At 36.3% G+C, this 24,148-nt stretch overlaps 1 protein-coding gene across 1 annotated transcript in view; it reads left to right on the top strand.

Moving 5' to 3' along the window:
- The first annotated feature begins 1,154 nt into the window (after window positions 1-1,154).
- MYO3A (myosin IIIA) overlaps window positions 1,155-24,148 on the top strand; it is a 230,683-nt gene continuing 207,689 nt past the window's right edge. Inside the window, exons 1-2 of the mRNA XM_046012977.1 lie at window positions 1,155-1,322; window positions 4,108-4,242. Coding sequence (XP_045868933.1) covers window positions 1,155-1,322; window positions 4,108-4,242 — 303 coding nt within the window. The remainder of the gene's footprint in view (window positions 1,323-4,107; window positions 4,243-24,148) is intronic.

A 24,148-nucleotide genomic window follows, 5' to 3' on the forward strand; every position in this document is an offset into this window, starting at 1 on the left:
ATTACTGAGAAGTCAAGAAACCTGGGATCTTATTTCAGGTCATACATAACATCTGCTTTTAAAAGTCACCTGACCTCATTGGCTGTATTCTAATTATTTCAGCACTGTGCCAGGTGTTGGGCATATCGTAAGATCTGATAAACTTGGGTAGAGTGCTACATGAGTGCAGGGGTGGGCATGCAACCCACATGGGATGGAGAGTGGTCGCATTCAGAGGTAATGACATCTAAGCCAAGATCGAAAAGATAAGAAGGTGTTGGAATTTAGTAAAGAAACCACAGGCAGAAGTGGGAGGGATTCATGTCTGCTAAGATCCTTAAGCAAGAAAGAAATGAATTTAAATGATCCCGAGTGACTGGTGTGTAGTGTCTGGGAGAAGAAGAGTTGAGACATGAAGCTACGACATTAAGCCAGGGCCATACTTTAAAGGACCTGGTAGGTTGTGTTAAATTTCATCCTAAAAGCAGTATGGGAATCTGGGTGGCTCTGCCAGTTAAGCATCTGCCTTCAGCTCAGGTCATGATCCCAGAGTCCTAGGATTGAGCCCCACATTGGCTTCCTGCTCGGTGGGGAGACTGCCTCTCCCTCTCCCTCTGCCTGCTGCTTCCCCTGCTTGTGCTCTCTCTCTCTGTCAAATAAATAAAATATAAAAAAAAAAAAAAAAAAAAAAAAAAACCAACTCCTAAAAGCAATATGAGGGGACCCGTTGTTGGGTTTTACATAGAGGAGTGATGTAAGACACAGTCACTTCAAAGTGTGGGATTTGCCTTGACAAAATTGAATTTTATCATCTCTAAGGTTAATTTTAATTTTTTTATTCATTGTATTAATATCTGAATATAAAGCAGTCATTTAAATATGTGCCTCTTATTTTAATATAAGAAGAATGAAGAGCGATTAATATGGGACTGTATTAAATGTAGAAATAAAGCCCTGTTTACAAAGGATTATTAAACTCATATTAATCTATTTGCAAAAAGAATTGAAATTAAAATTTCCTGTAATTCTGAGTACATTTCGTTACTGCTGTATATTTTCTATCATGTCAGTGAAATGTTAGATAATTTCCCATGAGTTTATGTGTGCGATTTAATATCCCCAATCAAATGTAGCTGAAACTGTACTTTTTCTCTCTAAGGATTTAGACTTGTGAGATGCTTCCATTAACTGGAAAAACAATCATCTTTGATAACTTTCCTGATCCTTCTGATACATGGGAAATCACCGAAACAATTGGCAAAGGAACTTACGGGAAAGTTTTTAAAGTGTTGAATAAGAAAAATGGCCAAAAAGCAGCAGTGAAAATTCTGGACCCGATTCATGTATGTCACATTATTTTTCAGTTTTTTTCCTGCGGATTAACTTTGTTTTTATTTGTACTAAGAAGTTAAAAAGTCTACAGTAACTTTATTGATTTGTTACAATGTCAATTGCCATTGAAGAAAATGTAAAAAAAAAAAAAGTCTGTTTGTTAGGTTTTTCTTGTTTATACACTTAACACACACGGTAGGGACCAATAAATATTTAATTGAACAAACATGTAATACAAATAAGTAAATGAATAAATACAGCTCTTAATAGCTCGGCAGTTGATTTAATGTTATTTTAGATTTCAAAAAGGTTGTAAGAACAGACTCAAGGGTCTAGAAGTCATTCTCAGATGTCATTTTTTCTCTTTTTCTTCCTGCCTTTATTTAGGCTTCAGGCAGAATATCTCTTAAGCTAACCCAGAAATATTTTATGTTAAATTATATTTCTTTCAGAGATGGGAAATTAATTTTCAGGTTTGCTGAAATGTTTCCAAAGCAGAAATGTTATTCCCTTATGATCAGGGTAAGTTTCCTTGTGAAGAACTGAAATTTCATGTGTAGTCTTTTGGCCTCTGTAAGTGATGCCCCAGTAGGGGTACTCTTTTGCTTTTTTTGGAATAGCAGTTGTGATAAGGGAATCTTCTAGGCTTTTTGGGGGGGGGGGCCTTGAAGAGTGTAAAGAAGTTGATGAATTGCCCTCCTGCCTTTTTTTTTTTTCTGGGAATGAGAACTGGCTGTTTTGGAACATTTTCAGCTCCTGGGAAATATGTAGCTCTCCCGCAGCACTTGGGTGAGCCAGAAGGAGGCCAGTGATCCCATAATCCCCGAACTTCTATGGAGAGCAGTTTCTCCAGTTACCTGACCCTTACACACATGATGGGGTGGGACATGACAGCGATGACCTGATGTGTTTGGGAAGGACATGGGACTCCTAGTCCTTGTCACAGCTCTTACACTAACAAACTGTAGGACTCTGCAAAAGGTCTCCAGGGTCGCACTTTCTTTTTTGATTGTTTATTCCTACTAAACCCATTATAACCACAGCGTTTCATATTATTTTGAACAGAGGAGAGGGAGAGTAGGGGTTTATTTTCAAGCAATAAATTACATATGCTAGGGGAAGAAAAAGAGAGAGACAGCTACGTCCAGGCTTAACTGATGCTGAATGTTTTCATATTCCCCTATTGGAAAGGTCTCACCATTTTTTAAAAGATTTTGTTTATTTGTTTATTTGAAAGAAAGAGAGAGAGAGCATGAGTGGGGATTAAGGGTGGCGGGAGGGGAAAAGGGAGAAGGAAACACCCCACTGAGCAGGGTGCCCGAGATGGAGTTCTATTGGAAATCATGACCTGAGCCAAAAACAGATGCTTAACCAATTGAACCACCCAGGCAGTCCTTGCCATTTAAACTGAAGGACAAGAGACACAAATACAAATGAAGCTGTACCAGAGTGACTGTACCTATCTCCTCTGGTCTTTGCAAGTATAGGTTGGGGTTCATGGTGGCAAGAGAAAGGGCTCCAGCCGGATCCCGTGTCTGGTGCTATAACCAGCGTGTCTCTCCCATTCCTCCACTTCTTAAAGGAGAAGGACAAATGGATTATGAATACATGTGGACATTATTCTTTTATAATTTACTCCTGTTTCGTATCCTATGAACCATTAAAATCATGTTTTATTCTATTGCTTTCATAAAATATATTGGTTTCTTAACTCTGGTATGAAATTGGCTCTTTTGCTGCTTTTCTTCTTGTCCTAGTACATGTATGTTTTTCTCAGAATTATCTATTTCCTCTTCCTTCATAATGTCACAAGCCAAATAAAAAAGATTTATAACCAAGAGATTATAATCTTCGTGAAATAAATTTAAATGCATCCTAAGCATTTTATAGAGTGGCTTTTTTTTTTTTTTTTATTAAGAGAGTCTTATTATTATAACTTTTGATACGAGATACAATGAATGGGATTAGAAAGAAGGAGGCAGGGGACCTGCAGGCTAGCCCTGATTTTACACTAACCAAAACTCTCTGTGACCAAACTCTCTGAGCTTTCGCTTCTTTTTCTCAAATTAGAGCTCTGGTCCAAAATTCTTTCCGGCTCTGTGATTACACGATTTTGTCATAAAACAACGTGGACACTGAATGTTGCTGTAAAAACAGTGTTCGAAGCCTTCCTCTTATTATTACTCTGAGTTGTTTCATGGGTTGTGGTTTTCTACAAACATGACTAAGTGTTTATCTTGCATTTTGTTGGCAAGGGTAGCAACCCGTTCTGTTTCTGGCAGATGAGCCTTTAGTGAACTGAAGGCTAAATGGCATCTTATGTGTAACTTTATTTTATTTTTTTGGAAAGATAGGCATTTATTGCTTGTATGACTACTTTTTGAAAACTTCTAAATATTGTCTATTTCAAAGGCACAAAATGAACCACCTAAAAGTTTTTATTTCAAGCCCATGGCTTTGCCACAGAAACAAAGTTAACACTGCCAAGAAAGGAATAATATCCTTTGGAATCCTTCTTCACGTATGTTTCTTCCTAATTGCATACAAAAATAGTCTTTTATTTGTCCCTTTTTAACTCAGTGAAATTAACATAATTAGAGATGAATTTGATTAGCAGGAAAATCACAATCTCTCCCCTTACATAATGGCATGAGAAATTTTAATATGTACTATTGAGCACAATAAAAGCCATTATTATAACCTGGCTTTGATAAAATTAAATTCTCTATTTGGTGGTCTCTAATGTGTCTCTTTGATGTAATTCATGGTTTTCTTCCTTTGACTTTTTGAAACTAGGACATTGACGAAGAGATTGAAGCAGAGTATAACATCTTCAAGGCGCTTTCCGACCACCCCAATGTGGTCAGATTCTATGGGATGTACTTTAAGAAGGATAAAATAAATGGAGACAAGTTGTGGTTGGTTCTTGAGGTGAGTGTTTCAACATTATTCTCTGTGTGGAAATTTACAGTGTCGCCTTGGGATGACTGAATGTTTAAGTAACATGGACACCAGGAAACCCTTCCTTTAATTTGTTCCTAACTGGTCACAAGCTTAGCAGAATGTTGTGCCCTGTTCTGGCCTTGTCCTTTTAGGACAAATTAGGGAATTAAAGAAAAGCCACAAAGACTATTAACGACTAAGAGGAAACATCTCCACAATAAAAGACTCAAGAAACAGGGGTTCTTTGCCTTGCAGAAGAACAAGCTGGAAAGGGACTTTTTACAATATTGATTTAGTCATCCGTATTTTGTTCAGCTAACACGTGACAGAGGCTCTGTGCCAGGTGCTAGGGTACGAGAGAGAATTAATGTGAGTGAGGCTTCATTAGACAAAAATGGAAAGCTGTGTTTTTTTTTTCTGTCCTCATTGAATACTAATGTCATAAACTATAGAACCAGGTATTTACATTTATGCGGGAAAAAACCATTATCAGAAATGGTGTTGAATACTAAGTAAGTCCCCAAAGAGAAGCTGTCGAGTCTCCTGGGAGTGGGTTTGGAAAGTTCTCTCTGATGCAGGAATACATACAGGAAGGTGCCCTGTTAAGGTAACTGTCTCCTAAAAGAATGTAGTTTTTCTAATTTTCATTGAATATTATTAAAGTGAGGTAATCAAAGATTAATTCTGGTAAAATTAATTAATTCTGGTAAAATTCACAAGTGTTTTAAATAGTTGCTTTTATCAAACTCAGGACTAGTAAAACCTTCATTGGTTCACTATAATAATATATATTTATTATGTTCATTATGATTTTATTAGCATTTTATTATTGTATTTCTTTCAGAAAGTTTTATTGTTTTTTTCTGCAGTGACACACTTATAAATTGTATGGTATTCATACTTTATATTTTTTCTATTATGCCTTTTAAATAATTCTTTAAATGATTTTAAATAGCTGATCATTGTAGAAAATACTTGAAACTACATTAAGAACCACTCTCAACATTTAGCATATTTCCTTCATCTTTTTTTTTTGTATGTTTAAAATGATTGGTGGTATTATTTATGAACTTATCCTATTTTTTCACTCAATATCATTTCAGAGAGACTTAATCATTTTTACTCTTTGCAAAATAAATACATTCAGCTGGTTAACAAAAAGCAAGGAGAACCAAAATGCTTGTAATACAGAGTAGTAGGAATGCCGATTCGGCTTAGTGGGGCTGGCTTCTCCTGAGCAGGTCTGTGCTTGTGAAGTGTATCTGGAAATACATGGCTGAGGTTCTCTACTCCTTCATTTTATAATCTGCGTTCTGAATTTTAGCATCATGCTTCTGGAACCCTATGTCATCCTGCTCCACAGTGGAGTTCTGCCACATATCAGACCGAGCTCTCTGGTGTCTCTGCTGGTCACTTACATGGAACCCACTGTTCCCTGAATCCTTTGGCCTCCCGCTTCCAAGCTCACTTCCCTGTTTCATACACCTTCTTCTCATTATCCATTGTACTGATGCCACCAAATCTCGAGTTCCTTCAGTTTCTCTAGGGAATAAAACCTCCAGTCTCTTGCCTGAATGTGTAAGTATGTGAGGAGTGCTGGGACAGGCTCCTGGATGTTGATATTTTGTATGTGAGATAAGAAGGTGTCAAGTGTTTTGATTAGACACTTCCAAAGGATCCCTTGTTTCCTGCCCCTCCCTTCCCAACTCCTAGGTTGATGTGTACAGGTAACCACAAAATAGTTCTCACCTAGTGCTTTATTTTGTGGCTTCCCTCATTACCAAATCAGTCATCATCACTCAGTCTTTCCATATTGAAAAGTTTTGTTGAAATCTTTTTTTATTGTTTTTTTAATTAATTTATTTTTTCAGCGTAACAGTATTCATTGTTTTTGCACAACACCCAGTGCTCCATGCAAAACGTGCCTTCCCTATTACCCACCACCTGTTCCCCCAAACTCCCACCCCTGACCCTTCAAAACCCTTAGGTTGTTTTTCAGAGTCCATAGTCTCTTATGGTTCGCCTCCCCTTCCAATTTTTTTTTTTTTTTATAAACATATAATGTAGTTTTATCCCCAGGGGTACAGGTCTGTGAATCGCCAGGTTTACACACTTCACAGCACTCACGATAGCACATACCCTCCCCAATGTCCATAACCCCCCCTCCCAATCCCACCTCCCCCCAGCAACCCCCAGTTTGTTTTGTGAGATTAAGAGTCACTTATGGTTTGTCTCCCTCCCAATCCCATCTTGTTTCATTTATTCGTCTACTGCTCTCTCTTTTTCTGTTCTCTTTTTTCTTGTGGTTTATACTTTTTGATTCCCTTACTAGCATTTTAATGGAGATAAATGAGTGAGAGGAAATACATTTATATGTTTAATCAACTACTTTTAATTCTTTTAATTGCTTTCAGAATTCCTTTCAGAATTCTGAAAGTGTTTTCAAGTACACTTTCAGAATCTGAAACTGTGTATTACATTATCTTATGGAAGTTTAAAAATGTTTTAAATAGGGCGCCTGGGTGGCTCAGTGGGTTAAGCCGCTGCCTTCGGCTCAGGTCATGATCTCGGGGTCCTGGGATCGAGTCCCGCATCGGGCTCTGCTCAGCAGGGAGCCTGCTTCCCTCTCTCTCTCTCTGCCTGCCTCTATATCTACTTGTGATCTCTCTCTGTCAAATAAATAAATAAAATCTTTAAAAAAAAATTAAAAAAAAATGTTTTAAATAACCAGTTGTGTTCTTTAAAAATTAGGCAGTGTATTATCATTTGAGAATTACTGTTTTTCTCCATTAAGTTTAAGATCACTTTATATTTGTAGTTAAATCACATATTAAAACAAAGCAAAACTTTTAGTCATCTAAACTTAAGTAATAGAATGTACATTATGAACTTAAAACATTTTGCCTAAAATAAATGGAGAATTTTTGAAGCTTAGATGTTTTTGTTTATATTTAAAATCTAATGCTGTGCTGATCCTTAATGTGGTCTTGAATACAATTCTGTACCTTTACATCCTTTGAAACATTGTCAATAATGCATCTTCAATTTTTTTTCCATGTGAAATCATTGGTAGACTAGCATTTGAATGGAGAGTCAGGTAGGCCTAAATGGGCAGGGTGCAAGGTATAGATCTTTGCCCAGAGTTTAAAAAAAATTGAATGAGATCAGTCATTGTCTTTTATGCCTATCAAATCTGTATTCTAATTATATTGTCAATTCTCAGTATTGTCACTTGAAATTAGGTGAGAGTTGGAGACACCTGAGCATAGTGAAATGTTGTTTTGTGAGAGCAGAAAAGATTGATTAAAAGGGTTTGGAACATCCAGTACAAGTAAAGCAGCTTCCTGATATAATGAATCAGCAGAGACTTAACAGCTTCTTTGAACTTTGTCCTTGTGTTTTATTATCAGATGAAGGAATTGGAAATATCCCTAAATGTCTTGAGGGGAAAAAAAAAAAACCTGCTAGTTTATTAAAATGGTATTTTGGAAATTTGATCTATCTGAACTTGCAACACGGGGGGAAAATAAAGGAAAGCAAGAAGTTGGCAAACTGTGTATAAGATAATTGATTTACATATGTAAATTAGACTAATTACATACACACTGAAGTGGCTTGATGTACAATTACCTGATTTATAAACATGAACAGTACAGGTGCCGCAGTACCGCGCTTTCAGAAAATTGGCTTGTGTGGCATCAATACCTTGTTCTACAAAATGACTGCTAATTATACCTCTTATTGTAACAAAGCCCAAATAAATTATTTTGCACGAGGATAACCAAAGAGTGGCCAGGGAGAGGCTGTGATATTCCCTCAGAGTCATGTTAACAGCGATGGGCTTCTGGCGTGAATCTGCTTGGAGAAGGTGGTGTCCTCTGGGAGGGGGCGGGTGGTGAGTGATTGGAGACACCCCTCATTGCCAGCCTGGCATGTGGGGAGGCCACCCCAGCTTGAACAAACTCCTGCTCAGTGATATTTCACCATGAAAAATCATTTTATTTATGCTTCGATCCAAATAAGAAAAATAAGATTTACTCTAATCTCATGGGCCTCTTTTCTCCATTATTTAGTTATGATTCTTGAATTATTTCTTTCAGTTTGATACAGTTTTTCTCTATCTTGTATTTTCCCTTTGTACTTTCATGTTGTTTTAAATTTTTGAGCATTAATAATACACAGAGCCCTTTCTGGGAATTATTTCCTACTAAGTTCTGGACGTTCACTTTCAGACGGGCTAATTGTTGCCCAGATTTAGGAAAAGGGCGCTAGTTGCGAGCCCTCGGAAATTCCACTTGCATATTTGTAATGGAGCTGTCCCATAACAGATGCGGTGGAAAGTTTTCTGCTGTGGGAACTGATACAATGTCTATGTGGCTTTTTATTTTCACTTAGTATTTTCGGTTTTTCTAATGATGTAGGCATAAAGGGAGAACCTAATATATTTCTTTTACTTATATCCCATTTTAAAATACCATACATATATTCATGTTTACTTATTATTACCATATTTCTTGACTGCCCTGCTTAGTAAAATGTAGATACCTCTTTTTGTCTTTGTGCTTCGTGTGCTAGTATCTTTTCTGAGCGTCAGTAGTGGAGACAGAGGGGACCAGGGAGGGGGGAGGGGGGAGGTGGTCAGCTTTCTGCATATGTTGATCACTGACCCAGGAGACTAAAAACGAAGAGTCAAAATTGAGTTAAATCAGTCTAGTATTAAGCATTTGCTACTGATGGACACAAAGGGAACTGAGATTTAACGATAATTACCCCCTTCTTCGTTGGAAGAACGGCCACGTTTTAAGGATGTAAGGAATGCAGCCGTCTGTCCCAGGGGCTTTTTATTAGTGTGCCCTCTTCCATAATGGAGTCAAAATTCAGAGTTCGGACACCTTTCTGTGAAGAGACCCCTCCCTTCATAATCCCATCCTAGCTATAATTGCTCCTTTTCCGGTGGGGCTACAGATTGCATTCTGTGAGTTATCTGAATCGGTTCTGATTTGTTCATTCTTAACAGTGACATCGCTTTCTCCCATCGCTTTCCAATTATAGCAGTTTTTCTCTTTAAAATTATATCCCTTTCAAGAGATCAAAGACTAGAAATTAGCAGGTAGTATTTGGAAGCACAAAAATTCAGTAACTAGTCGTAAAAGCACATTTCAGGTAAACACAGTTTTCATAGACAATAAATACTACTCTGATTCTCATGCATTATTTTTACACTTCCCTCTCGTCGGTATGATAAAACCTGTCATGAGGAAAGGAAGCATAGGCTGATGGAAAGAACATGAGTCACCACGAACAAGTGGTTTTTATTTGCCCAGTTAACCCTTTAATGTTGCCGTGCTGGAGAGAACATGTACACAGACCGGGTGACAAAGCCGGTGTGGGAGGGGTCAGGGGAAAGCAGGGCAGGAGTGGGAAGCTTGGCTGAGTTGCCCTAATGGCACAGCATTGTTCCTTCCTTCCTTTAGCTGTGCTCAATTGCAGTGGAGCAGCCGGCTGACAGGATGACTCCTTTCATGTTCTTAGGGCTGGAACAACCCTTCCCGCTCTCCTGTAAAAGGCTCTTATTTGGTGTACTTGCAACAGAACAGACAACAAATTACCTAGAGTCGTTCCATTTTATTTTTTTATTTAAAGGGCAAGATGGAAAAAGTGTAAAAGTCTAAACTTCTTCATCCTCTTTTATCGCAGGAAATATATAAATAATAAATACCACACTTCTAAGTCTTTCTTCCCTCATGGTACTCCAGTGATTGCAAAAGCCATGTGCTCTTTGAGTGGGATTGAAATCTGTAGTATTATTTCAGGGGGAAAATCATGAGGTCACCAGAGATATTTTGCCACTTGGCAAATCAGTATATTTTTACCAGCCACTAAAATATTTCTGCTAAGTTCTTTTCTTTTGATTTTTTTATCATAGATTTCTTATTTCTAACATTACCAGAGTTTTATGGCATTTTTCTAAGAATTTTGAAACCTTTTAGGATGAGGGAATTGTTTTATATCTTGATTTAGTGGTTATGTGATTTTATACAAATTACCAAACAACATCAAACTGCATATTTAAATGAGTCAATTATATTATGTGTCAATGATACCTTGAAAAATACTGCTTCTAGCTTCCGCATTAGAAAAGTAATGTGAAAACTGATGTTAGACACTACCCATTAGGAAACATCTATTAGGTGATAGTGCCATTCTAATTCATATTGTATCAGTATTTTATTGGAATACAGAATTTGGTACATTATTTTATTGAAATTAATCAGACATCCACACTTTGAAGAGGTACTTTCTAGACCATGTGAAAAGATGCCTTTCTGTCATTTGGTATGTGTGTAGGTATGTGTGCGTAAGTGTACAGAATTTAAGTTTTCTCATACAGTCATTTGTTAATTCCATAGGTATACTGTTACTTTGGACCAGGCCCAAGTTAGAATGATCTATACCTATTAGTGCCCCTTTCTCTTTTGGTAGGTTTGGGGCATCCAATAGAGAACCAGAAAAAACGCTGTCATCATGGTGCTTATAGTCTAATGTTGGAGAAAGACAACATAGGCTAAATAAACTAATTAAATGATTATACATTTTCGTTAGTGCTATGAAGAATATAAATGAGATGTTAATAATTAAAGAGAAGACTTTTTATGAAGTGACAAGTCAAAGAAAGCCTATTTGAGTAGGTAACATTTTAGTGTGCTGCCTGAGAAAGGATAGTTGATTACTTTTATTTTTTAATATTTCCTCCAATACTTTGATGATAAGCATCATCTTCATCTCAAAGCAAAAACTCTGAGAATGAGCTCCTGGAAACTGTTTTTTATAACAAGTGCCAAAGTGATTCTTATCAAAAGAAAGTTCAGAAAACACTGTCAGAGGTTCTCAAATTTCAGTGTACATAAAAATAATCCTGGGGGCGCCTGGGTGGCTCAGTGGGTTAAAGCCTCTGCCTTCAGCTCAGGTCATGATCCCAGATTCCTGGGATCGAGCCCCACGTCAGGCTCTCTGCTCGGCGGGGAGCCTGCTTCCTCCTCTCTCTCTGCCTGCCTCTCTGCCTACTTGTGATCTTTGTCTGTCAAATAAATAAATAAAATCTTAAAAAAAAAAAAAAGATCCTAAGATACCAAATTGTAAAAATTGAACTGAAGCAATTGTTATTTATTTATTTATTTATTTATTTATTTATTTTGTTTTTATTAATTTGACAGACAGTGATCACAAGTAGGCAGAGAGGCAGGCAGAGAGAGAGGGGGAAGCAGGCTCCCTGCTGAGCAGAGAGCCCGATGCGGGGCTCGATCCCAGGACCCTGGGATCATGACCTGAGCCGAAGGCAGAGGCTTTAACTCACTGAGCCACCCAGGTGCCCAGCCGAAGGCAGAGGCTTTAACTCACTGAGCCACCCAGGTGCCCCAGCAATTGTTATTTAAAAAAAAATAATAATCGTGGACTTCTCTGCTTCTGGCTTTGATAGTAACTTCTGTCTTCATGTTTTTATACCACAAATAACTAGAGAACTGAATAAAATATATTTTTATATATAAAACACTTTTCAAACATAGAAAAAAGCTTAGGACTATGACATTGATAAAGGAGATAAACAAGGGGAGTTCTACAATCACCTCAGCTTTATTCTTGGAGGCAGTTTCCAGACCACAGGCTCTAGGACATTCCCGTGGAGATCACTGCAGTCTTGCAGAACTGAAAAGACTGGAAGAGCAGATGTGGCTGAGACTTGCAAAGAGATGATAAGCAGAAAGAAATCTTCAGAAATCTGCAAAGAGATATTTGACCGAAAACCAAGCTAGTTATATCTGGAGCAAGATTTCAGGTAGTTGGGTAAAAGATCAGGGAAAAGTTGTAATCTAACCAACTACCAGAGTTTGTGCGGGGTTGAGAGATACTTGGGTTCTGACCCACCAAAATGGAGAAACTTTGTCAAACACCTGAGGCATTTAGTAAACGCCTTGAAAGCTTATGCATTAGAGGAAAGGCTAGATTAGCCCTAGAAAAAGAGCTACCCTAGGCACACCCATAAAAAGTTCAAAAACAAGGCTTGAAAGGTTCACATTGGTCCATAAGTAAATTAATTGTATGCCAGAACAAAACTCAGCATTCATTAATGGAAGACAGCAGAATCTAGGAATTCAAATATAAAATTAATAAAATCTAGTATCCAGTAAAAAATTACTCAATATACAAAGAAGCAGGAAAATGTGATCCACTATCAGAAGAAAAATTAATCAATAGAAACAGACCCAGAAATAACAAAGTTGATGAATTAGCAGGTAAGAATTTTAAAACAAATATTACAAGTATGTTCAAGAATTTCAAGGAGAACCTGAACATAATGTTGAAAGGGAAACTATAGAAAGAACTGAATGTAACTGCTAGAACTGAAAACTATATCAGTAGTGAGAAATATATAATATTGAGTTTAACAGCAGATTAGAAGTAAAGTGTGTGGAAGTGAAGATCAGTGAACTTGAATAAAATAAAATAAATAAAAGGAAAATAAAATAAATATTTTTTATTTATATAAAATAAAATAATAAAATAAAATAAAAGCTGTCCTGACCGACCAGATAGAAGAAATGAAAGGGGGAGATAAAAAGGCCCTGTGACCTACAGGACATTACCAAGTATTCTAAGCTACATGTAATTGCATTCTGAAAACAGGAGTGAGGGCTGGGGGAGGTAATGGCTGAAATCTTTCTGAATTTTGTGAACACTGAGAACCTGTAGATGTAAGGAGCCCAGAATCTCCACTGTAGGAGAAACAAAACTACATGAAGATATGCCATAATCAAGATGTCAAACACTCAAAATAAAGAAAAATATATAAAAGCACCAAGCGGAAAAACATTTCATTACATTGAGGAGGCAAAGGTAAGAGTTGCTGCTGACAACAAATACAGTGGAATGGTATCGTTAAAGCAATGGGGGAAGAAAGCGCTCTCAACATTTCTGTGTACAGTGAAAATGTGACTCATAAATGAAGGCAAAATAAAGACAGGCATTTTCACCAAAGGACAAGAACTTATTACCAGAGACATGTACTATAGAAAATGTCAAAGAAAAACTTTCAGGCCAAAGGAAAATGATTTTAAATGGAAACTCAGACGGGTGCCTGCATGGCTCACTTGGCCGGTGTCTGCCTTTGGCTCAGGTCATGATCCTTCGGTGCTGGGATAGAGCCCCACATCAGGCTTCCTGTTCAGTGGGAGGCTGCTTCTCCCTCTCTCTCTGCCCTTCCTCCACTCTGCTCCCAGTTGTGCTCACTCTCTCTCTCTCGAACAAGCAAATAAAATCTTTAAAAAAAGATGGAAACTCAGATCTACAAAAAGAAAAGAAAAATACCATTAGTGGTAAATATAAGGATAAATAAGAAACTTTTTATCTTATATTAAAAATATTTTTAGTAATATTATTTCAGTATTTTTAAAAGAGAAATCATGAGTGAAGTCCACAATTATAGCTATATATTTTGGGGGTTTTAGCATGTAAAACTAAAATGTATGGCAAAAATAACAAAGAAACTAGAGAGGAAAAATGGAAATATATAGTTTTAAGAGTTTTACATTATTGTGATCTACTGTAATATTATTTTAAGGAGACTATAATAAGTTAAAGATGCATATTGAAAACACTAAAGCAAGCACTAAAAAAATAAAATAAAATGAATAAGTATAGCTAATAGGCCAATAGAGGATAAAATGGAATACTACAAACATTCAAACCAGAGAAAGTAGGAAAATTGGAAAAGAAGATTAAAAGGAAAACAGAAAAAAGTAGGAAATGGTAGACTTAAGCCTAACCTTATTTGTAATTACATTAAATGAAAATAGTCTAAACTCTACATTTCAAAGGCAGAAATGGTCAAATTGGATGAAAAGCAAGACCAAATACAAACACTTGAAATATATAGAGAAACAGAGATAGAGAGGGAGGGATGATAGACAAGTCAAAAACAAAAGAAGATCAAATATACTTAAGCTTTAATATGTACTCAATAACAAGGCTTTAAAATACATGAAACAGAAACTATTAGAATTGAAAAAAGAAACAGACATATTCCGTTAGATGTATTTATTTAAGAGAGAGATTGAGAGTGAGCATACAGAGGGAGAGGGAGGAGAAGAGGCAGATTCCCTGCCAGGCAGGGAGCCCAATATATTCACAATGTTAAATGGAAAAGTCAACATTCTATCCACAGTAATTTAAAGAATAAGTAGAAAATCAGTATAACAAAGGGCACTTGAGTTTTCTGGACTATGAAACAAATCTCAACCAATTTAAAAATAGTGAAATCATGACAAGTGTATTGCCTGATCATAAGAATTAAATTAAAAATGAAGATATCAGAAAAACTCCCCAATATTTGGAAATTAGACCATGTACTTCAAAAGTAACCCTTAGCTCAGAGAGGAAATTTTAAGGAAAATGAGAAAATAGTTTGAAATGGTAATGGAAACATGACATATCAAAGTTCTGAGATTCAGTTAGGTGGTGGCTAGATGGACATTTATACTTCCTTTCAATGCTTATTTTAGAAAAGAAAGGTTTAATACCAGTTTTGTCATTTTTTTGTCTTAAGATGCTAAAGAAATCAAAGCAAATGAAATCCAGTGAAAGCTGAAGAAAATAAATAATGAAGATAATAATAAGCATCAATAGAAAATGAACAAAAACAGAGAAAATGAAAGCAAAAATTGGTTCTTTGGAAGTCTTTAATGAACTGGACAAATCTCTCTAGATAGATCCAGAAAAAAATGATGACATATAAATTGCCAATTTTAGAGATCAAATAGGAAAATCACTATTGTATCTATAGACATTAGCATGATAGTAATGAAATGTAATGAACAACTTTATATTTTTTGGAGATTTTTTATTGATTCATATTTTAGAGACAGAGGGTGTGCAAGCGGGTTGTGGGGGGAGAGGAAAGGAGAGAGAGAATCTCTCTCAGACTACACTGAGCATAGAGCCTGTTGTGGGGCTTCACCTCATGACCACAAGATCATGACCTGAACTGAAACCAAAAGTCAGACGCTTAACTCATTGAGCCACCAAGCCGCCCCACAAACAACTTTATGTTAATAAATTTGGCAACTGATTATCTGATGTTGTCCTTGAAAGACACAAACTATAAAACTGATATGAGAAGTAGAAAACATAAATAGTTTTGTATTCATAAAAGAAACTAGAAGTAGAAAACATAAATAGTTTTGTATTCATAAAAGAAACTTAATTCATAATTCTTCCCATAAAGAATAAAGAGAATACCAGATCCAGTTTCTTCACTAGTAAATTCTATCAAATATTTATACCAACTAAATTCCAGAGAGATATAGAAATTATTCTTCCTGTATATTTCTAGTCTGTCTTACTCATTTTTACAACTATCGTTGTTATACATTTCACATAAATAAATGGTACAATAATTTTCATAGCTACTGTATATAATTTTATGTATTTTGACAAAGTTGAGAGAGGAAAGACAGCAAGTATATAATCATAGAGTTTTTAATATTAACTTTCTCACTTAAACATTTTCAGTTCTCTTCATTTCTTCCTGTGAATCCTAGTTACGCTCTGGTATCACATCGCATCAATCCAACTTTCTTGCAGCCCACCTCTTTAGTGCTCTTACTGTCAAACATATTGCATTTCTATATACTGTAGACCAAATAATACAATTGTGTACATATTGTTTTATAGGATTTCTTTTTAAATCAGTGAAGAAAAAAGTAATAAGCATGTATACTGTCTTTTATGATAAAATAATTACCTTTACTGGGCGCCTGAGTGGCTCAGTGGGTTAAGGCCTCTCTGCCTTTGGCTCAGGTCATGATCCCAGGGTTCTGGGATCAAGCCCCGCATTGGGCTCTCCACTCAGTGGGAGCCTGCTTCCCACTTCCCCTGCCTGCCTCTCTGTCTACTTGTGGTCTCTGTCAAAAAAATAAATAAAATCTTTAAAAAATAAAAAAAATTTTAAAAATTACCTTTACTAATGCTCTTTATTTTCTAATGTGGTTTCAAATAACTCTCTGTGATGACTTGCTTTAATCCTAAAGAACTTTTTTAGTATTTCTTATTAAGTTGGATCTGCTAGCAACAAATGATCTCGATTTTGTTTACATAGCCATGTATTAATTTCCTCTTTAATTTTGAAGATATTCTTGCTGGATATAAGACTCTTGGTGGACAGATTTTTTTTATTGAGCCCCTGAAATATATCTTCCTTCTCCCTTCTGGGATGTAGTTCCTGATAAGAAGTCAACAGTTAATCTTATTAGGGTTCTTTTTCCCATAACAATTAATTTTCTCCTGTTATTTTCAAGATATTCTTTTTTTTTATCTTAGGTTATTTTTATTTTATATGACTATGGATCTCTTTGTGTTTATTCTACTTGAGTTCATTGAACTTCTTGGATATATAGAATAATACTGTTTTTATCAAATTTGGGGAGATTCAGCTATTGTTTCTTGCACTATTTTTTTCTGCTCCTTATTATCTCTTTCTTCTGGCGTACCCATACATTTATATGGGCATCCGTACATTTCCTTGAAACTGTTCATTTATTCATTCTATCTTCTCTCATATTTCATAATCTCTATCCATCTAACTTCAAGTTTGCATGTTCTTTCTTCTGCCACTTCAAATGTACTGGTGAGGTCCCCTGTTGAATTTATCATATACATTACTGTAATATAATTTTCGTCTCCAGAACTTTCATTTGGTTCTTTTTTTATGAGTTCCATCTCTTTATTGATGAGACATTATCATCATACCATTCCTCACTTCTTAAAGCATGATTTCCTTTAGTCCTCTGAACATATTTATAATTCCTACTTTGAAGTCTGTCTACTGAGTTCATCATCTGGGATCTCTCATGGGCAGTTTCTGTGGCCTGCTCTTTTATGTGTGTATGAGTGACACTTTTCTGTTTCTTTGCATATCATAATTTTTTGTGATTGAAAACTGGATATTCTATGTCATATATTTCATGTATTATAGGACTTCTAGATATCGATAAGGGGAAGCTAATTTTTTTTGTTTGCTTGTTTGTTTAGTAACTTGACTTATCCCCCATGGTATGAAGCCTCTGATGTCCTTCCTCAGAGGGTACGCTTTGGGCATGTGCGGTCACCTTCAGATGGCAATGGGTTTAACAGTGCTTTCCACCTCTCCTTCCCTGATCTTTTTAGAAGGCTTTCTGTCTCTATGGTGAACACTCAGTTATTAGGCTCCACTAATTGCCAGCTGATTCCTCTATTGTTTTCAACAATGTCTTGGGGCAAAAATTGCTTCCCAGTCTGATCTAATTAATTTGGGTCTATGCCTGGGTGCTTTTTGAGATGAGTCTTTTGAGATTTTTATGACCCCAAGAGAGTTATTCTTAGCTGTTTCTTTCCTTGAATCTCTCTGTCAAGCTAGCTGGTCTGTGGTTACCTACTTGTTCTCATGGAGTTACCTGCCTCCTTGTAATTACAAAAGCCTCCACTGTTTTCAAGAAAATCCTTAGGCTTGATCCCCCCTCTCTCTCTCAGATGTCAGGTCCAGCCTTGGAGTTCTCTGTTTTTGTGGCCTGCCTTTCTCCCTGGGCAAAATATCTGAGCCACTGTTCTGGAACTGGCAGCATGTCTTGGAGAGTGGCCCATATCATCCTGTTTGAGAAGCAGCACTGTGGATTAGGGAGGTGGACTCTGTAGCTGGCTTGGTAGCAGAGTTGGGTCAGGGGTGAGAAATGCTGGTGGTCTGTCCCTCCCAAAAAAGATACCATAGACCTTGAATGGGAGCTGATGGGAGGGGCACCCTATCTTCTTGGTTATGTTCACGCTGAGTAGAGCTTTTGTCATTGTGCCGTGGTTGGGGGTGAGGACAGCAGGGTGGTTCGGTTACCACAGACTCTTCGTATTCTTACCAAGATTGAGTTTTGTTCTCAAATGTTTCTTCATTTGCTATATGTCCTTATAACCATTTCTGAAGACATTAAATGGTTGTTTATTTTTAAATTTTTACCAGTTCTTGTTTCATGGGGGAATAGGTCCACAGAGTTCTTCACAATTCCATTCTGGGGGGAAAACCAATCCTAAGACATATTTAAGAAAGAGTCAGTCTTGTTGACTCATCTATGAGGCCAGCATTATACTGACAAAAGAAAGTGAAGATATTACAAAAAAAGAAAACTATATTCTAACATTCCACATGAGTATATATGTAAACATCCTTCATAAAATATTAACAAATTCAGTAACATATATGAAAATGTTAATAGATCATGATTAAACGGGCTCTGTCCCTAGCACACAAGTTTACTAAAACGTTAATAAAAAATTAAAATTTTCTGCATTACAATTCACTGCATTAGAAGAATCAAAGAAAAAAAACATGGAAAACACCTGCCAAAATTCAATACCTCTTTGTGATAAGACACTTTCAGCACATGAGGAATAGATGGAACTTTCACCTAACAAAGTGCCTATGCCCAAATTTTTAAGACATAAGTAAAAAGCTTGAAGTCTTCACAGAAGCATATATATAATATGTTCAATATCTTTGGTAAAATTTAAATTAAAACCACAATCACACTGTACTACACATCCACTAAAGTGACTATAATCACAGACTAATAAAACAGAATATTGTGGGGTCCATTGAACTCTTCATTTTGCTCAGGCAACATGAAATGGCACAGCTACTTTGCATATGGTACAACGGTGTCTTCTAATGTTACACATGAACCCATATGATCCAAGTTTCACCTGTAGGCATTCACTAAGACTGGTTTCTACAAAAATATTCAAACACGAATGTTGATAAGCAAAGTGAAAATTAGAAATAAGTTTTAGAGAATACGAGTTTCTGCTTTTGTGGCCTCCCACAGAATATGGTCTTAGACTATCTGTGGTCTTAGAGCATTCCCAGAATGAATGAAAAAAAAAATTGACATCACAAAGACTAGCCTGAGAAAATAAAATTCTTGTTAAAAAGCTATAGTTATTAATATGGTGGATATTGTTGCAGGAAAAGCTAGATAGATGAATGCAATGAACAAAGAATCCAGAAACAGATCCAATAATGGGAAAAAAATTGAAAAATGGCAATGGTCAGAAATGCCAATTATAGATTAGTAGCCTTCTTTCAGAAAATTGAGTAGAAATATATGCTTTCCAAACATCGTGTAGACAGAATACATTTAGGAAACTTATAAAGGCCATCTTTGGAAGTTAGTTGTAATGGTCTGTTTATAGAATGTGATCCCTTTTGATTTATATTGTTTTTTAAAATGTTCGGCTGTAGCCTAATTAGAGAATTCATTTTTAGTGCTGCTCTGTTATTAGTGTAACTCTGGTTTAAGAAAATTATACTTCAGTTTTTTTCAATTAAAGAACACTAAGGGCTCCTGATAGCATTGTGTTTCAAAACTATACTTAAGGTTTTCAGTCCCCCATTACAAGTCCCCATCTTAGTTTATGATGGTGATTTAAGAATTGCATAAGCTAAATATGACAATTCATTCATCTGGTTGCAGTTCTTTGTAAAGGAAAACCTAAGGTCAATTTCATTTTTAATGATCTATTGCCTAATTCAGAAACATCATTTTCTATATTTTAATCCTTCATGATCACTTCAATTTAAAATTTGATTTTACTTTTCTTTATACGAAAGAAAGGCATTTTGTGCTAGTTGAGGAAAAGCATATTTCACCAAGAGCGTATTTGAAATATCACTTATTCTAAATGAGGTTTTGAGAATTCAAGGTGCTGTTTCATTTCGAGCATCTTTAGGAACAGTTCAACTACACATTAATTTGTGGTTTATCAACATTTGGCACCTATAGTCTGTTTCATAATTTCCATGGTTGTTATATTTGCCTTCTTCCCCCGTTGGGCTTTCATTTCAACCCACTTTCTTTTTTTATTTTATTTTATTTATTTATTTGGCAGATAGAGATCACAAGTAGGGAGAGAGGCAGGCAGAGAGAGAGAGAGAGGAGGAAGCAGGCTCCCTGCCAAGCAGAGAGCCCGATGCGAGGCTCGATCCCAGGACCCTGGGATCATGACCTGAGCTGAAGGCAGAGGCTTTAACCCACTGAGCCACCCAGGCTCCCCTCAACCCACTTTCTTAAACCTTCATTCAGAAGACTCTTTTCTATCCTAGAGACTAAACCACAGCAGCCAGAGAAACAAACGTTGCTCTTCTCTATACAGAACATGGGTAGGAGGCATTGGGCAGGGTCCAAGAAGAGGGAATCGTCCACATCTTCAATTCCTCTTGGTCAAGGTCCACACAAAGCCTCATGTAGTAATTTCCCCTACCAGCAAACATGACCACAGTCAAGCAGAGAACCAGCATAGATTCCACGAGGGGGAGGATTTTCAATTTAAAAATATTTCATCATTTGTGATTTTCTCTATCATTAATCTCTTAAAAAAACCACTATTTGGAGGCAGTTTTTTTCTTCAGCATAAGTAATCAAAAAAAAAATAAAATAAAATGAATCAGTGAATAAGTGGGCAAAATGTCTGTGCCTCAAGCTATGTAAAATGGGAATTTTATGACTTCAAAGGGCAGGCGTCTAGATTTACACACTCTAACTTTTGGAGCTATAAATACTAGAAGATATAAAATCTGAGGTACCTATCCTTTGCAAAGTAGGTACACAAAAGAAAAAGGCATTTTCCCCTTTCTCTTCGTTTCCCACCTTAACACTACTCCCAGACGGAGAATGAGACCTCCTGATAAAAATATCACACAGCAGAGTCTCTGTATTTTGGAGAAGTTCTGTCTCTGATTTCATTGTTGCTTTCCATCCCTTTGCAATGTTATGTTGTTTTGTTGTTTCTTTTCCTCCTGGTTTCTAAACAGGAGTTAGTTTTGGTCTATGTACTTTAATCTCTCTTTCCCTGTGAGGGTAGTGTTTGGGATCTTGGGAAGGTGAGGCCCAGATGAATATTGAAAACAGACTAGATGCTCCCACGGAAGGGTGCTGATAGGAGGTCCATGCTAAGCAGTGCGTAAGGGACCAGTTCTGTCCCTCATCAAGAAGTCTTCAAGACTCTCAGCTTGATGTAGACCGTCAATAGCTGTCATAGGGTCATGCATGTAATAGGCACCAAATATTTTTAGTTCAAGTGCACTCTCTAACCAGGCACTAATTTTTTAATGAAATCCTGGAAAAGCAATGATGGTATGCAAATGGTTAAATTGGGCTTGGATTTTTAATAAAACCTAAGTATCAGAAACTAGATATTTTAAAAGCCGCAAGTATTTGGATATTTGTTTTAAATAATACTTCTGAAAACAAGTTTCACATATATTATTAATAATCACAATATATTGCAAACAGTACAGTAAAAGATATAAAAGGAAAAAATAAAGCTTCTGTTATCTCAAATTCACATTATCTGGAAGTAAAACACGAATATCTGGTTTTCATAATTTATTTATTCTCTTTAATTTACTCTAGTCCTTCCATATATTAAACTCAAATAATGTTTTGGAGTTTTCTTTTTCTTTTTGATCGGTAATTTAAGGATTTTAGTGGGCTTTTAAAATACTCCCCACTTTAGATGTTTTCTTTTCTTCTCTCTTTTTTTTTTAACTTTTATTCATTGATTGGTAATTGGTCATTTTTAAAAAAATTTTGGTCATTCTCGGGGTACCTGGGTGCCTCAGTGGGTTAAGCCTAAGCCTTCGGCTCGGGTCATGATCCCAGGGTCCTGGGATCGAGCCCCACATCGGGCCCTCTGCTCAGCGGGGAGTCTGCTTCCCCCTCTTTCTCTGTCTGTCTCTGCCTGCTTGTGTTCTCTGTCTGTAAAATAAATAAATAAAATATTTAAAAAAATTTTGGTCATTCTATCTTCATATGGTTAAAAGTTTCAACCAATCAATGATCATTCTTTTTCAAATGTCATATGAAATAATTACATTATTGAAATAATTAATTTATTGTGTTACTCAAATTGTTTATAGTCCTATCTTTGAGAAGCTGATTCTGAATTTCATCTAGAAGAGTACAGGTGCAGCAAGAGCCCGGAAATTTTTGGAAAGATAATAAGAGATGACTTATTTGATAAACCAACTCTTAAACAAGCTTTAAAACAAGTTGATACTTCACCAGAACAGAGAAATCAGAGGAATTTCATAGATAATCTAGAGAAAGGCCCAGGCATTCACTGGAATCCAGCGTATAGCAATGGTGGCATCTCATACAGCAGCAGACTGTCTATTAGAAACAAACTAAATATTACACATTTAAAACCCTGGAAGTGAGGGCCACCTGGATGGCTCAGTCAGTTGAGAGTCTGACTCTTGATTTCAGCTCAAGTGTCAATTTCACGTAGGGCGTGGAACCTGCTTAATATTCCTTTTCTCCCTCTCCCTCTGCCCCTCCCCTGCTCTCTCTCTCTTTTTCTCTCTCTCTGAAATAAATAAGTCTTTAAAGAAATGAAATAAATTAAAAAATAAAATACTTTAAGTGAATTAAAGATCAAAATATGTTAAAAGACATAAAATCATAAAAAGAAAACACAAAAATTTTGTAATGACCTTACTTTAAGGAAAAGCCTTTCTTCTAAACATGACCAAGTAAAACAGGGAACATTAAGAAAAAAGTTGATAAATTTGAATCTGCCTCTCCCCAAAGTACACTTCTGAATTGCAGAAGACACTATAACCAAAGTCAGTACACCAGAACGGCAGAAGAAAACTTGTCAACATCTTCAAGGGCAGATTCTAGCCTGTCTTTAAATCTTCTCCTTTTTTCCCTTCCAACTTGATGTTATCAGTACATCTATGGTATTCCACAGTACTTGCTCATTATTATTTTCCCATGTAAATAATATATTTTTCCCATGTAAATAATATAATTTTCCCATGTAATAATTCAAGACTTAACATAGAATCTTGGTAATTGTTATTTAATCTCTTTAATGCAGAGTTTTTCAGTCTTGGGCTGTCAGTTTTAGCTCAAATGATTGTGGATTGTTCTTAACAATATGCATTTAAGGTATATTACACCACTAGTGGGAATGCAGAATGAGATAGCTACTTTGACAAATAGTTTGGATGATGCTTAGAAGGTAAAACATATGACTCATAGGACTCAACAGTCCCCTGTCTTAGGTACTTACCCAAGAGAAATGAAAAGTATATTCATGTAAGGACCTATATGCAATGTTTACAATGGTTTTGCTCATAATGGCCCCAAATTAGAAATACTTCAAATGTCTTTCAGTTAATGAATAAACAAACAGTGGCTTATCTATTCAGTGGAATACTCAGCATTAAAAAGGGAATGAACAGTGGCACACTGGGGTGGCTCAGTTGGTTGAACATTGTATTCTTGATTTGGTCTCTCAGTCATGAGATTGAGCCCCACATCAGGCTCGGCACTCAGTGTGGAGTCTGCTTGAGAGTCTCTCTCCCTCTCTCTCTCTCTGCTGCTTTCCCTGCCCATGCTCTGTCACACTCCTCTCTCTAAAACAAACAGGCAAAAAAGGAATGAACAACATTAAAACATCAAAAAGAAATGTTCTTTTCTAGAATATTCAATATTCTAGAAAATTCTTAAAAAATTTCTAGAAAAGTAATATTCAATAGAGATGAATTTTAGATATATTAAGTCAAAGAAACCAGACTCAATGGGCTTCAACCTTATGATTCAGTTTCTATGACAGTCTTGCAAAGGCAATGCCATGGGGACAGAAAACAGATTAGTGGTTTCCAGGGGCTGGGTAAGGGTTTGACTACAAAGAAACACAAGGAAGATTTTTATGTCCTGAGTTTTTTCTGTATCTTGATTGTGGTAGTGGTTAGATGATGAATGCACTTGTCAAAACTCAGAATTTCAGTTAAATTGGGTTAAATTTATTTTAT

Source organism: Meles meles, chromosome 7 (assembly GCF_922984935.1).
Source record: "Meles meles chromosome 7, mMelMel3.1 paternal haplotype, whole genome shotgun sequence".
Classification (NCBI taxonomy): domain Eukaryota; kingdom Metazoa; phylum Chordata; class Mammalia; order Carnivora; family Mustelidae; genus Meles; species Meles meles.